Source organism: Guillardia theta, assembly GCF_000315625.1.
Source record: "Guillardia theta CCMP2712 unplaced genomic scaffold GUITHscaffold_92, whole genome shotgun sequence".
NCBI classification, from domain to species: Eukaryota; class Cryptophyceae; order Pyrenomonadales; family Geminigeraceae; genus Guillardia; species Guillardia theta.
In genome coordinates this window covers 308,706-322,415 of record NW_005434582.1, presented here as the reverse complement: position 1 = coordinate 322,415, position 13,710 = coordinate 308,706, and the positions used below count along the sequence as shown (strand labels likewise).

At 57.1% G+C, this 13,710-nt stretch overlaps 4 protein-coding genes across 4 annotated transcripts; 1 reads left to right on the top strand and 3 right to left on the bottom strand.

Moving 5' to 3' along the window:
• Positions 1-70: 70 nt before the first annotated feature.
• GUITHDRAFT_47873 (hypothetical protein) lies at positions 71-1,284 on the bottom strand (the record flags this gene model as incomplete). Its single annotated transcript, XM_005824648.1, has 6 exons — positions 71-118; positions 248-279; positions 371-439; positions 489-554; positions 641-696; positions 971-1,284. Coding segments are annotated over 6 exons (585 nt in total), but the record flags the coding sequence as incomplete, so codon positions are not given.
• Positions 1,285-2,549: 1,265 nt separating this feature from the next.
• GUITHDRAFT_158572 (hypothetical protein) lies at positions 2,550-3,805 on the top strand (the record flags this gene model as incomplete). The annotated part of the gene is made up of 6 exons (XM_005824647.1): positions 2,550-2,716; positions 2,812-2,991; positions 3,034-3,146; positions 3,308-3,351; positions 3,503-3,548; positions 3,738-3,805. 6 exons carry the CDS (start codon positions 2,550-2,552, stop codon positions 3,803-3,805), a joined length of 618 nt encoding a protein of 205 aa, XP_005824704.1.
• A 118-nt stretch (positions 3,806-3,923) lies between these two features.
• Positions 3,924-5,291, bottom strand: GUITHDRAFT_144846 (hypothetical protein; the record flags this gene model as incomplete). Its single annotated transcript, XM_005824646.1, has 1 exon — positions 3,924-5,291. One exon carries the CDS (start codon positions 5,289-5,291, stop codon positions 3,924-3,926), a length of 1,368 nt encoding a protein of 455 aa, XP_005824703.1.
• A 3,804-nt stretch (positions 5,292-9,095) lies between these two features.
• Positions 9,096-12,457, bottom strand: GUITHDRAFT_116199 (hypothetical protein; the record flags this gene model as incomplete). The annotated part of the gene is made up of 6 exons (XM_005824645.1): positions 9,096-9,168; positions 9,207-10,121; positions 10,175-10,225; positions 10,297-12,029; positions 12,143-12,170; positions 12,357-12,457. 6 exons carry the CDS (start codon positions 12,455-12,457, stop codon positions 9,096-9,098), a joined length of 2,901 nt encoding a protein of 966 aa, XP_005824702.1.
• Positions 12,458-13,710: the final 1,253 nt, after the last annotated feature.

Below are 13,710 nucleotides of genomic sequence, written 5' to 3'. Positions count from 1 at the left end.
ACTCGAAGTCAAGCTTGAGAATCTGCGAAGGGTGAGGAGGAGGGAGGAGGGAGGAGGGAGGAGGGAGGAGGGAAACCTTCTGAAAGGTGAGGTACTCCGAGCCTCCTCTGAACGGAACCTGAAACAAGCTGAGGAAGTCGAGAAGTAGACAAGGAGAAGAGGGGAGGGGGACGATGGGCGAGAGAGGGAGAGAGAAAGAGGAGGGAGGGAGGGACGGCGGGGAAGGTTAGGGCTTGGAGCGGCATACCCTCCCCGCGAAAAATTGAAAGATCATGCAGCCTGGGGGAACGCCAGACATGAGCATCACCACCACCACCACCACCACCACCTCCTCCTCCTCCTCCTCCTCCTCCTCTCCCCCCCATCTCACCGAAGGCCCAGAGGTCTGACGCCTGCGTAGCTCCAACGTTCTCGAGCACCTCGGGCGACACGTACTCGGCTATCGCAGCACAAGTGAGGAGAGAGGAGGACACAAGTCGCTGCGCCACCTGTGCCCACGAAGCTGTTGCTCCTAGTCGCCTCTGCGTCCCTGATGATTTTTGACGTCCCAAAGTCTACGAGGCAGATGAGGAGAAAGAAGACAAGAAGAGAAGAAGAGCATGAGGAGTAAGAGGACAGGAGAAGATCAGTACTCCATAACCTGTCAACTTTACATGTCCGCTCTTCGATACCAGCACATTCTCCGGCTTCAAATCCCTGGGGTGCTGTCAAGAAACTTTGCTACACTCCTTTGCTTCTTGCCTCTATCCCCCTCCTCTGCCTCCGCCTCCTACCCCTCTGCTTTTCCGTCGCTCCCCGTCTCCCGCCCTCCATCCTGTTCTTCCTCACTCCCTTCCCTGCTTCCGGTTCTGCGCCCCCTCCTCTTCCATCCTCCGAACCCTCTCCCTCCCTCCCCTTCCTCCTGTCCTTCCGTTCCCCCTCCTCCTCCCCTCCCCTCCCTCCCCTTCTCTCCCTCTTCGTCGCTCCTCACCTGTGCATCACAGCTTGGCCGTGGATGAACCGCAAGGTGACGGCGAGCTCAGCAGCGAAGAATCGGGCACAGGGGAGGGCAAAGCTTCCCTTCTCCTGCAGCAGCTGGAAGAGCTCAGTCTCGCAGAGCTCCATCACGAAGAAGAGCCGGTGCGGGTCCTGGAAGGTGCAGAAGAGCTTCACGACGTTGGGGTGGCGGCATCGGTTCAGGACGTCTTTCTCCATCACCACGTACTTCTGCTTCTTCTCTCGCAGCACCAGCGCCTTCTCAACCATCTTCACCGCAAACAGCTCCCCCGTCGCCTTCCTCCTCGCCCTCACCACCTTAGAGTAGGAGCCCTCCCCTAGCACCTCCCCCACTCGAAGTCACTCCCGCTCACCTTCACTCCCTCCCTCCCCCTCCCGTCCCCCGTCGGCTCTCGTTCCCTTTGTCCGTCGCCAGCTCGTGCTGCTGGACTATGCGAAGTTCCAGGTCCTCGTGACCGTCGGCTGTGCTCGCCCTCCTCGCCCTCGCCCTCGCCCTTCAGCCTCAGTCGCGCAAGACTCGCCAGCTCCTCTTCCTCCAGTCTCGCCGCCATGGAGACAGTCTGACAGCTTCGTCATTGTACACACTTGAAACCTCCCCAACTGCTTCCCCCTCACTCCCTCCCCTCACTCCCTCCTCCCTCTTCTAGCGATGAAGCATGCGGACTCCGCACAAGAGGTTTCAGCCGCTGCTCCCCCATGGGACGCAGTAGATAGTGGCGCTCCCATATCCCTCCCCCTCCCTCCCTCCCCTCCCTCCTCCCTCCCTCCCTCCCTCCTTCGCTTCCGCCATGCCATGTAGGATGCGGTTCCTTCTTCAGAATTTTGAGGACCCCTACCCTCTGATCGTCATATTTCTACCTTGCTCTATGCCCCTACCCCTACCCTAATTCGTCTAAAGTACCCCCTCCCACTAGAGTACCCCCTCTCTTTATGGCTATGGTTCACCAGGTCCGCACTACCCCTACCCCGTCGGGTCCATCGCATTTGCGGCGGGCATGTGGCGGAGGCTTGGAGGATGGGCGAGAGCAGGTTGGCGACGAGGAGGAGAAGGAAGACGAAGCTTGAGTGATGGTAGAGGCAGCGCAGGAGGAGGAGGAGGAGATGCGGAGGAGAGGGTTGAGGGCGTCAAGAGCGTTAAGACATCGCACATTGAACGTCAGACGTTCGACGAAGGAGGTAGACGGACGGAAAGGATCGTTCTCAAGCGAATAGAACCAGCGCATGGCCTGCAAGGAGGTGCTCGAGGAGGCAAACAACCGGACAAGCAGCGACAGGGCTGGGAGGATCTGGAGGCGGAGGAGGAGCTTGACTACATCCCCTCGTCGGTGAGTGACTTCGACAACTGGGGGAGAGCAACGGGAGGCGGGTGGGAGGGAGGCGGAGGAGCAGCAGGTGGGGTTGGAGGGCTGGGAGGGATATGGGAGCGTCACTATCTACTGCGTCCCATGGGGGAGCAGCGGCTGAAACCTCTTGTGCGGAGTCCGCATGCTTCATCGCTAGAGGAGGTGTGGGGGAGAACAGCAGCGTACGTGGTGCCGAGGCCGAACAAGATCATGCTGGTACGGCATGGAGAGTCCGAGGGGAACAGCGACGACAGCGTCTACACCCGCGTGTCAGACTGGCGCATCAGCCTGACGCAACGAGGACGACAACAGGCGCGAGCTGCTGGGCACAAGCTCAAGGAGCTGGCGGGAGCATCGGATGTTTTCTTCTACTACAGGTAAAAGACAAGGGACGCGAACAACCGCTGCCTGCCCGATGCTTGTAGTCTCTCTTGCTTGTGCTTGTAGTCTGTGTGGGTAAGTTGGCTCGCAGCCCCTACTATCGCACTGTCCAGACCTGCGAGGAGATTCTGCAAGCGTTCAACCCTGAGCAAGTGCGAGGGATGCGGGAGGAGCCGAGGATGGCGGAGCAGCAGTTCGGGAACCTACAGAACCTGACGTCCATCAAGAAGAGCAAGGACGAGAGGCACAAGTACGGGAGGTTCTTCTACAGGTCCCCCTCCTCCCCCTCCTCACTCTCATTGACCTCCCGCAGGTTTCCGGATGGCGAGGCGGGTCTAGACGTCTACACGCGAGTGACTAGCTTCATTGACACGCTGCGACGAGACCACACCGAAGAAGATTGCACAGTTATCATCGTCACACACGGTCCCTTCCCTCTTGCCTATCCTTTCCTCCTCCCCTACCTCCTCTCCTACTCTCCTCCCCTCCCTCCTGCCCTACCTCCTCTCCTACTCTCCTCCCCTCCCTTCCTTCTCTCATCCCCTCCCTCCTCTTCTTTCTCTTCCTTCTTGACGCGTCTGGTGCAGGTCTCGCCCTGAGGCTCTTCTTGATGGCTTGGTTCCAGTGGACGGTTAGATGCGTGTCCTCTCTCCTGCCCTTCACGTCGCTCTCCCTCTTCTCGCGTCCCCCTCCCCCTCGAGCACTCCGTTGATTGATTCCCTTCTCCCTCTCTTCCTTCTCTCCCTCAATCTGTGTGAACCTCCAGGTAATTTAGCGAGCAGGTCGAGGAATTCGAGATGACGCAGAACCCCAACAACTGCGGAATCGGTGACCATCATCTCCCTCCCTCCCTCACTCTTACTTGCCGCCTCAGCCGTGATGGAAAGAATCTCCGGTGAAGATCGTTACCGGCTGACCCCTCAGACCTGCCAGGCTCGTGGCTGCTCCTTCCCCTTGCTCGCCTGACTCGCTTGCAGATGTTGGGCTGCAAAGCTCCGTTACACGACGAGGTTCAAGGCTTGACGCCTGACAAAGACGCGCTGGACTGGCCGGATGAAGTATTGGATCACAACAAGCGGAGATAGGCTAGGTTGAGAGACGAAGGGACCGGATCCGCTTCAATCAATTTACATGGCGAATGGAGCAAAAAACAAAAGACAAACATTGAATATGTAAAGTGGACAAAGAACCTAGGAGCACTATCTATGTGCCAACGATGTCTTTCAAAAGCTGGTTGTCGACATCTCCCACCCGTACAGACACATGCTCGAACTCAAACAGCTTGTCTTGAGCTGATCGAAATAACTGACCGAAGATCCTGCAACGATCGGGCTTCATGATCCAGTCCCGGTTGTGAAAGCAACTCCATCCGTCCTTGCGTTTGCGCCAGTAGAGAGAAGTCATGTGCAGCTCTCCAGGAGGCGAGTTGCTCTGCGCGTAGAAACGAACTTGCGAGTCTACGTTCTTGGCCGACTGGTTGGGTTGACCGTCTAAGGTGACCTGAAGCAGCTTGATCCAAGGGGTGATTTTACACCCGGCGATCTCCGGCATCTTGAGGCGGACATGCATCGTGAAGCGCGGGATCCCCCCGGCAGTCACATCAAAGTACAAGTGCCATTGGAGGATCCGGGAGAAGACCTGGGGCAGCTCGCCGTATCTGTGAAGCTCCACACCATGCAGCGCCAGGTATTCTTCGAGAACCACTCGTGAAGATTCCGACGCCAGGAGAGCCGAAGAAGAGAGCTGGACCTGCTCGGGGAATCCGAAGTCTTTCATCCTCGAGCTCACTTCCCATGGCGATGCCGTCGAGCATATGTCATCGAAATTGAACACACCGCAGAGGCTGCTGAGAAACTCAGCCTTGCCGGACCAGGCACGGTCAGGCACCATGGAAGGGAGAGCATCCACAGTGCGAAGGAAGAACAAGGTCGAGGTCGAGTTCTCAGCCGTAATAGGATGCAGCTCGCAGCGGATACACGCATGGCAGTTTCCACGAAAGACAGAAAGCCGGATCTCGACCGGGTCTCTCGGCTTGTCATGCATCCTAAGCGTCCAAAGGTCATGGGGGTGCACCAGCAACGGCAGCCGTTCTCCGACTATCGACGAGCATGGTAAGTTTTGAAAGAGATTGTCAAACCCAGCACTTGTTTTTACGATCGTCCACTCCTGTGTGTCCATCTCCACGATTTGAAGGAAAGAAGACGACATCATGCCCTTCACAACGTACTCTTTCTCTACCCGGCACCTGTCGATGCATGATTGAAGATCCTCATCGAGCCTTCTGAAGAAAGAAGATACACTCCTGTCGCTGCCAACCTGCACCGAACCTCGCTCCTGACTTCCATTCCCCACCTTCACGGATCTGATAGCGGCTACTGTATCTTCGTACAGCTGCAGAACCGTCCTCCTCGACTTCAAGCTTCCTTTCTCCGATGAAATCGGCCGATCTTGAAGAGGAACCAGAGGATCCAGCAGGTCGATCAGATCTCTTGTCCTCTTGCGCTGCTCTACCTTCTCCTCACGCAACCGTTCCGCTCTGCTCTTACTATTCACAAAGGGCGATGAAGCCATGTCTTGCATGGATGCTCCAGCACCTAACAGGTCTTTACGTTCGATCACCTGGCATCCGCCCTCAAGACAACATCGAGTGACAAAAATTGTTCCCTAGGATGAGCAACATTCCATTCCGTTCAACACGAGCAAGCTGATCAGCCAAGTCAGAAGTGCTACGGAAGCGAAAGAAAAGGATAGTGCTGATGTTGTTTCGGCTCTGTACGCAAACACTCGTACCAAGCCCACAACACTGAAAGACTCCCCAAGAAGTATTTTAAAATCTATTCTTGCTCAAGTTATAGTCCTGTCCTCTTTTGCATTCACAGTATCAATCATGCATGAATATGTCCTTCTTCAGCCATGTGAAGCATCAAACATTGAAATTGCACACCAGCCCTACAATTCAATCATCTATCAGTTACAACCAATGTTTTGTCCTCTACCCTCTGAACTCCCTTTCTTGTCCTTCCTCAAATCTACTATCTCGCATCTCCTAGCTTTTACCTACTAACTCCCATCTCATTCCTTCTGCCACCTATCGCCCTCCTCGAGTAGTCTTCCTGCCTCCTCCTGCATGTCGCCTGCATTCTACGATCAGTCAGCATTCCATCTATCGTCTCTCGAGTCTCTTCGCTCTCTCCTTCTCCTTCTCTTGCTCTTCCCTCCATCCATTTCGCGCTGCCACCGACGAGACCATCTTCCTGACACCAACCCCACCCCTGCTCGCTAAGAACCCCACTCTTCCTTCTACCCCACCCCCCTACCCCATAAACAAACTCACAACTACCCACCCCTCAAAAATAAGAACATTGTTCCCTGATATAACCCTACCATAGCTAGGCAATCGTCGGTAATTCCCACCCAAGTTTCGATCACCCCACCCTCCTATATGTACTGCATCATACACCCACCCTCACAATTCCCTGTGTCACGTCCTGCGGTCATAGAAGAGTACCCCTATCTTTTACTAGTCATCACCCCACCCTCACTCCTCGGACGTGCATGTCTCGTCAGTACCCCCGCACTCATCAGACCTCATCGTCCTTTTTATAAAGATTAGACCACCCTACCCTCAGATCTCCTGACTCTTTGACTTCACAGTCACCACCCCTACCCCTGACGTGAATTCCACCGGGCAGCAGCGGCTGTGACGTCTATCTAAAGATAAAACAGGGGACGTGCAAAAGAAAAGGTGGGGTAGAGCTTTAACAGATAAATGGACAAACCAGGGGTACTTGGACTAGTACCAGGGGGTCCTGGGGGTTGTAGAGAACTGCGCTCCTTGTTCTGTTTCTCTGAGAGGTGGGTCCATGGAATGATAATGAGGGGTGGGGTGGATTGTTGAGAATCAGCAACCTCTATTTGGCGGTTTAAAACAGCCTTGATGACCCTACCCCTTATTTGACCTTGAGACATAGGTGAAAGTACCCGTGCGGTGAATACGTACTCACCCCACCCGTGTGTTCCCATAGGGTTCGATACGGCTGTATTCACATCTACTCGTATGGGTCACGGGAACCCCTAATGTCCGGTCTTTGGTAACGCGCTTCTCTCACTACCCGGTACTTCAACATGTTTTTGATATGAACTGGTGGGGTTATAGAAGCACCCCCCGCTTCCGTATGTGCAATCGGCTGAATTCTTACCACAAGACTCCTTCACCAATAAGGACTACCCCACCCCCTCATGTCAGTACCCCACCTCCATGAGGTGCAAACTTCACTTATGAAATTACCCACCCCATACACAATCCCCTAGGGTGTGCCCCTAGCTCAACCCCCAAGATGTGACTAAAAAAATCTTATTCTCCTAAAGTTGATTCAAATTCAACGTGAGTAGAACTTTTGTGGAGCATTTTTAGAATAAACATAACAAGGTTCAAATCTAAATCTGTACTTTCATTTTACCGTACGTACCGGGTGACCGTGGAACTGAGGAGTCATCACGGAACTTCGGAATAACTCGGACGACCGGGGCCGTGACTCCAAGTTCGCGTCTGCCTCAGAGTCCGACAGTCTTTCCCAACTCCGGATAACCGTTGAACCGTTCGATGATGTAACGGTTGTTGATACCGTTGAACTAGCCTACTATCACTCGGAGTCCCGGCGCCCGGCGGCGCCGGGGGCCGGGGCCCAGGCTCGCTGCTCGGCGCCGGACCGCCAGTACCGTGTGAGTACTCATTTACCGTACCCGGTCACTGAATACCCCAGGAGTCTTCGCGGGGACTCCGGTCTCCGAGCCTCCGACCGTGCGGAGACTCGGACTCGGCGAGCCCGCCTGTCCGCCGGTGCCGCCGGGGCGGCCCGGCGGCCCGGGCCCCCGGTCCCCGAGTCACGGCCCGGCCGCCTCAGGGTCGCGGGGCCCTCCCGGCGGCCGGGCGGCCCCCCGGGAGAACCGTTCAAGACGTGACTCCCGGAAGGGCCCCGAATCCGTGTACCGTACCGTAGTACATACTAAGTTAATCCGAGTGCCCGTCACCGGGGCGTGTGACGTCTAGACTCGGATCTGACTCACGGTTTAAACGCATGAGCTAAAAAGCCCGGCCTGACTCGAACTGAGTGCAGCACTGTTGTCCGGCGCCCGGCGCGGCCACTGGGGGGGGGCGGGAAGAAAGCCTGGCAGCAACCGTTGAAGCCAAACCGCCGGGCACACGCCGCGCCGGGCCCACCGTGCAGCCTGCCGCAACCGTAACCCGGCGGCGCCGTTGAAAACTTGAAAAAAGCGGCCCAAACGGTGCCGGAACTTGCTGCACAGCACTGCCGAGTGACTGTGACGCAAGCGAGCGCCTTCAGTGATGCTCCCATCAAAGTAGTCGCGACTCGCACGTCCCTCGATTGCATCGAAGAGAGCCTGGCGGTCGAGGGAGTTGAAGGCGTTCTTTGCATCCAAACTCACCAGCACTGTGGGGTTGGCAACATCCTCATCATCACCGCGAGCGTGAAGGGGCAGGAGCGCTGACGCGGTTTGCGAGAACTTCAGACAGCCGTCTCGATCGAGCCCGAACTGAATCGCTCGAGGGTGAGACGAGAGGAAGTGCTGGTCAAGAAATGAGCGAATCGCTGCCAAAGCAAGCTTCGTCGCGAGTCGACGGTGTGCAGAACCGATGACAATTGGCCGGAGGCCAGGTTTATCAGCTCCCTTGGAGAGGGGAATAAATCTGCCTCCTCGACGAATGGCTGACAGGGCAGGAATAAGAAGATCCGGCATCCGGCCAAGAAGGACCCCTTGGAGGATATGTTGGCAGTAGAGCTTCAAAGCTGCAGGATGACTAGAAAGGGGTGACAGGTGTTGCCGAATCCTCCACCCTTGGTCATCGGTCCCCGCAAAGGAGCTGTAGCGCTTGATCATCGCCTGGATCAGGCTAGTGGTGTCGAGGATGTCAGTCAAATCCACCTGCAGTACTGCAAGCGCTTGCTGGGTGAGATGAGCCGCGGAAGCACTTCCAAAGGCAGGCGACGCACCATCAGGGAACTTCTCTTGTGCTTCAGCAAGAAGATCAGCGAAAGATTCAGCCTTGTAGATGCCGGAGCTCAGTAGTGTCCGTACCGCCCGATGAAGGTCACGGCCCGCAGTGAACTGATGAATCGCCAACTGTCGTTGGCGCTCGCTCGCAGAGGTGAGGGACAGCGTAGGTCGCGGCGGAGGAGCAGGCTCAGACTCCTGAGACGATTGGCCGGACTGCCGCTGCTCCCTCGGCCCGCGCGGTTGTGGTCGCTGCTGTTGCTGTAAGGGTGGACCAACGTCACGTCCGCCATCAAGCCCTCGTACTGCTCGGACCCTCGATCGCGGATCATCCGATTCAAGGAATGTGGATATCGCCCTTCATCTTGCGGCCATGAGGATGAGAGGGTACCTGCCGTCGAGAACGAGGATCCCCCACTGTATCGATGACGCTCTGAAGACCAGCTTCGTTCAGCATCGACCGAATCGTACCGTACGAGTAAGGTTGTCATGCGCCGTGCCGGGAAGCTTGGAGGATCGGCGTTTGCAGGTCTGGAGATGATGTGCAGCAACGGAGGGATTGAGCTCGCGCTGACATCCATCACATTCCGTCGGACACTGGCAGATTGGCATGCCATGGAGATAGCAGTCGAGCATCTGAGCATAGCGGTGCGGGAAATATAGCGGTGCGGGAAGGCCTTGAGGGGGTAGTAGCTCGAGACTCGCATCGGAGAGTGGCTCAGGTCACGCTCAGGAAAATGAGCGAAGATGGTAGACTGCAAGACCCTATCCTGCGACTTGAGCGAGTGTGTCCTGCGGCTGTGCAAGGTGAGGATATCACGCTGCTGATCGGTCAGCGCAGCGCGAGCATGCACATGGCGAGGGAAGACGCGCATGACAAGAGGAGTCACATTTCGCTGCGCAGGCGGAGGAATGAAGTGCTCATGAGACGAGTCGACGAGAGCGCGCAAACCAGGGATGTGTACCACAGATGCCGGGGGGCGTCCTGCGTCATCAGGCACAGCAGCCGGGGCAGGTGGGATCGCCGCGCCATCTGCAGCCGGTGCAGGAGCCTTGACACGACGGTAGAGGATCGCTCCAGCATTATGAACGAAGTCGTGCACCTGAACGAAGAAGGTCGCCAGAGGATGCTTCTGGGCACGGACTCCGGAGATCTCGAGCAGTGAACGTCGAGGGAAGACGCGCATGACAAGAGGGGTCACATTTCGCTGCGCAGGGGGAGGAATGAAGTGCTCATGAGGCGAGTCGACGAGAGCGCGCAAACCAGGGATGTGTACCACAGATGTCGGGAAGATATAGGATTTACTGGCAGAAGATAAAAAGTGCCTCAAGCAAAACAAAGCAGGAACAAGCTGAACCGGCAGGTACACAGTCCACAGCGAGAAGCTGCACAAACACACACAAAACACAAGCCCGAAAAGAACCAGCACTGCTGGCACCCAGACGCGGCAGCGCCAGCCCAAGCGCGAAGCCGCGCAGACAAGCAGCCGCTGAGGGTCAAGCAATCAAGCAACAAGCAGCAGGAGCATGCAGGAGGAAGAAAATCCCTTAGACGCGATACCCGGAGGCAGCCGACTGACCACTGTCAGTCGAGACGTCCGCTGCCGCCACAAAGCGGGCGGCCGCGGAGGGAGAAAGGGCAGCCGCCGACAAGGAGCCGGCGTTGCCCGGGTGTCCGCCTGGGGCAGCGGACGGAGGGAGGCTGGACACATGAACACGGTACCGCTCGAGGTAGTCCTCCTCGCTAGCCTCCGAGTCAGCGGTAGCCAAGTCAGTGGTAGCCGCCCGTGACGGCGGCGACTCGGACGCCGCGGCAATGCCCAAGGACCGGCGTGACCCGACCGATGCCGGGGAGGAAGCAGGCGAGCTCGGACCAGCAGCAAGCACCCCAGTGGTGTCGAGCTCTCCGGAGGCACCCGACGTCACAGTGAGGGACGGAGACGCCTCGCCAGCTCCGCGCCGATCGTCGGCGCCACTCGAAGGGTGTCCCCCATCGGAGTCGGAGACCTCCGGCGAAGACTCCTCGGGCGACTCGACAAAGTCCGAGGAGGAGCTGTCCTCTGGCTCGAGAAGTGCTTGCGCCCGCAAGGGCGTCATGCGCCTCGCACCAGACAAGAGCGCTTCCAGCGTAAGCTGCATGGTGAGGCGCTGATAGGTGGCGGCGCGTTTGCGAGCCAAGACCTCAGCAGCAGGTCCGTCATCAGGCACGAAGTGCCGACCAAACGCCGCATCCTGGGGCATTGAGCGCTGAGCAATGATGTCCGCCAAATACCAGATGAAGCGGAGGGTGTCAGGATGCAGGGTACCGTCCGTCGAGATGGCAAGAGGGATGAACGCTCGAGGAGGAGTAGTCATGGCATATGCAGCGCGGTGTTTGCGAATTTTCTCAGACGCTGCAACATGGAGGGCGTCGAGGTTGACCTCCCCCCACTTGGTCAGGTCGGCAGAGCTACCAATGTAACGGTGGACCAACGTCACGTCCGCCATCAAGCCCTCGTACTGCTCGGACCCTCGATCGCGGATTCCAGGAATGTGGATATCGCCCTTCATCTTGCGGCCATGAGGATGGGAGGGTACCTGCCGTCGAGAACGAGGATCCCCCACTGTATCGATGACGCTCTGAAGACCAGCTTCGTTCAGCATCGACCGAATCGTACGAGTAAGGTTGTCATGCGCCGTGGGAAGCTTGGAGAATCGGCGTTTGCAGGTCTGGAGATGATGTGCAGCAACGGAGGGATCGAGCTCGCGCTGACATCCATCACATTCCGTCGGACACTGGCAGATCGGCATGCCATGGAGATAGCAGTCGAGCATCTGAGCATAGCGGTGCGGGAAGGCCTTGAGGGGGTAGTAGCTCGAGACTCGCATCGGAGAGTGGCTCAGGTCTCGCTCAGGAAAATGAGCGAAGATGGTAGACTGCAAGACCCTATCCTGCGACTTGAGCGAGTGTGTCCTGCGGCTGTGCAAGGTGAGGATATCACGCTGCTGATCGGTCAGCGCAGCGCGAGCATGCACATGGCGAGGGAAGACGCGCATGACAAGAGGAGTCACATTTCGCTGCGCAGGCGGAGGAATGAAGTGCTCATGAGACGAGTCGACGAGAGCGCGCAAACCAGGGATGTGTACCACAGATGCCGGGGGGCGTCCTGCGTCATCAGGCACAGCAGCCGGGGCAGGTGGGATCGCCGCGCCATCTGCAGCCGGTGCAGGAGCCTTGACACGACGGTAGAGGATCGCTCCAGCATTATGAACGAAGTCGTGCGCCTCAACGAAGAAGGTCGCCAGAGGATGCTTCTGGGCACGGAGAGATCTCGAGCAGTGAACGTCCAGGCTATGAGGAGTATATAGGATTTACTGGCAGAAGATAAAAAGTGCCTCAAGCAAAACAAAGCAGGAACAAGCTGAACCGGCAGGTACACAGTCCACAGCGAGAAGCTGCACAAACACACACAAAACACAAGCCCGAAAAGAACCAGCACTGCTGGCACCCAGACGCGGCAGCGCCAGCCCAAGCGCGAAGCCGCGCAGACAAGCAGCCGAAGGGTCAAGCAATCAAGCAACAAGCAGCAGGAGCATGCAGGAGGAGAGGTCAGCGTCCGGGAGATGGGCTGGTCAGAGTACCAAGCGAGGAAGCGAGCGATAGCCGTATAGTAAACAGCGGGGTGTAGACCCTCAGAGGGCGTGAACTCGTCCCCTCCTCGACTATGCAGGGTCCGGGACATGGGCTGGTCAGAGTACCAAGCGAGGAAGCGAGCGATAGCCGTATAGTAAACAGCGGGGTGTAGGTAGTGGATTTACTGGCAGAAGGGTGTAGACCCTCAGAGGGCGTGAACTCGTCCCCTCCCCGACTATGCGGTGGTATAGGATTTACTGCGGAAGCTCCCGCTTGAACCTCGCAAACTCTAGCAGGTCGGGATGCGCGGCGAGGTACTGCGAGGAAGGCCAGCGGTGGAGGATATAGGATTTACTGGCAGAAGGTAAAAAGTGCCTCAAGCAAAGCGGTGGTATTTCTCAAGCGCCAGGTGGACAGAGAGGTCAAAGCGGAAGGTAAAAAGTGCCTCAAGCAAAACAAAGCAGGAACAAGCTAAACCTCCTGGCACACAGCGCACAGCGAGAAGCTGCACAATCACACACAAAACACAAGCCCGAAAAGAACCAGCACTGCTGGCACCCAGACGCGGCACTGCCCTGGCACCGATAGGTGGACACAATGGATTCGGCATAGGATTTACTGGCAGAAGGTAAAAAGTGCCATAGGTGGCGGCGCGTTTGCGAGCCAAGACCTCAGCAGCAGGTCCATCATCAGGAACGAAGTGCCGACCAAACGCCGCATCCTCAAGAGGCATCGAGCGCTGAGCAATGATGTCCGCCAGATACCAGATGAAGCGGAGGGTGTCAGGATGCAGGGTACCGTCCGTCGAGATGGCAAGAGGGATGAACGCTCAAGGAGGAGTACTCGTGTGTTTGTGCAGCTTCTCGCTGTGCGCTGTGTGCATGCAGGTTTAGCTTGTTCCTGCTTTGTTTTGCTTGAGGCACTTTTTACCTTATAAAACTCTACTACAGTCATGGCATATCCAGCCCGGTGTTTGCGAATCTTCTCCAACGCTGCAACATGGAGGGCGTCGAGGTTGACCTCCCCCCACTTGGTCAGGTCGGCAGAGCTACCAATGTAAGGGTGGACCAACGTCACGTGAGGCGCTGGAAGGGAGTTTTACTCGCATAAGGTGAAAAGCGCTGATAGGTGGCCGCGCATTTGCGAGCCACCTACTTTAGCCACGTAGACATGCAGAGAGGGCAAGCAACGAGCACCGTGCCACCCACCTACTGCATCATTAAGATGCCCCGCGAGGTACTGGGAGGCCACGCGCAGGCGATACGCGGAATCAGTGTTTTACTCCCGGAGGTTTCGGCAACTGACCGCTGTCAGTCGAGGCGTGTGCCGTCTAAAGAGTTGCAACTACGACCAGACACTGTC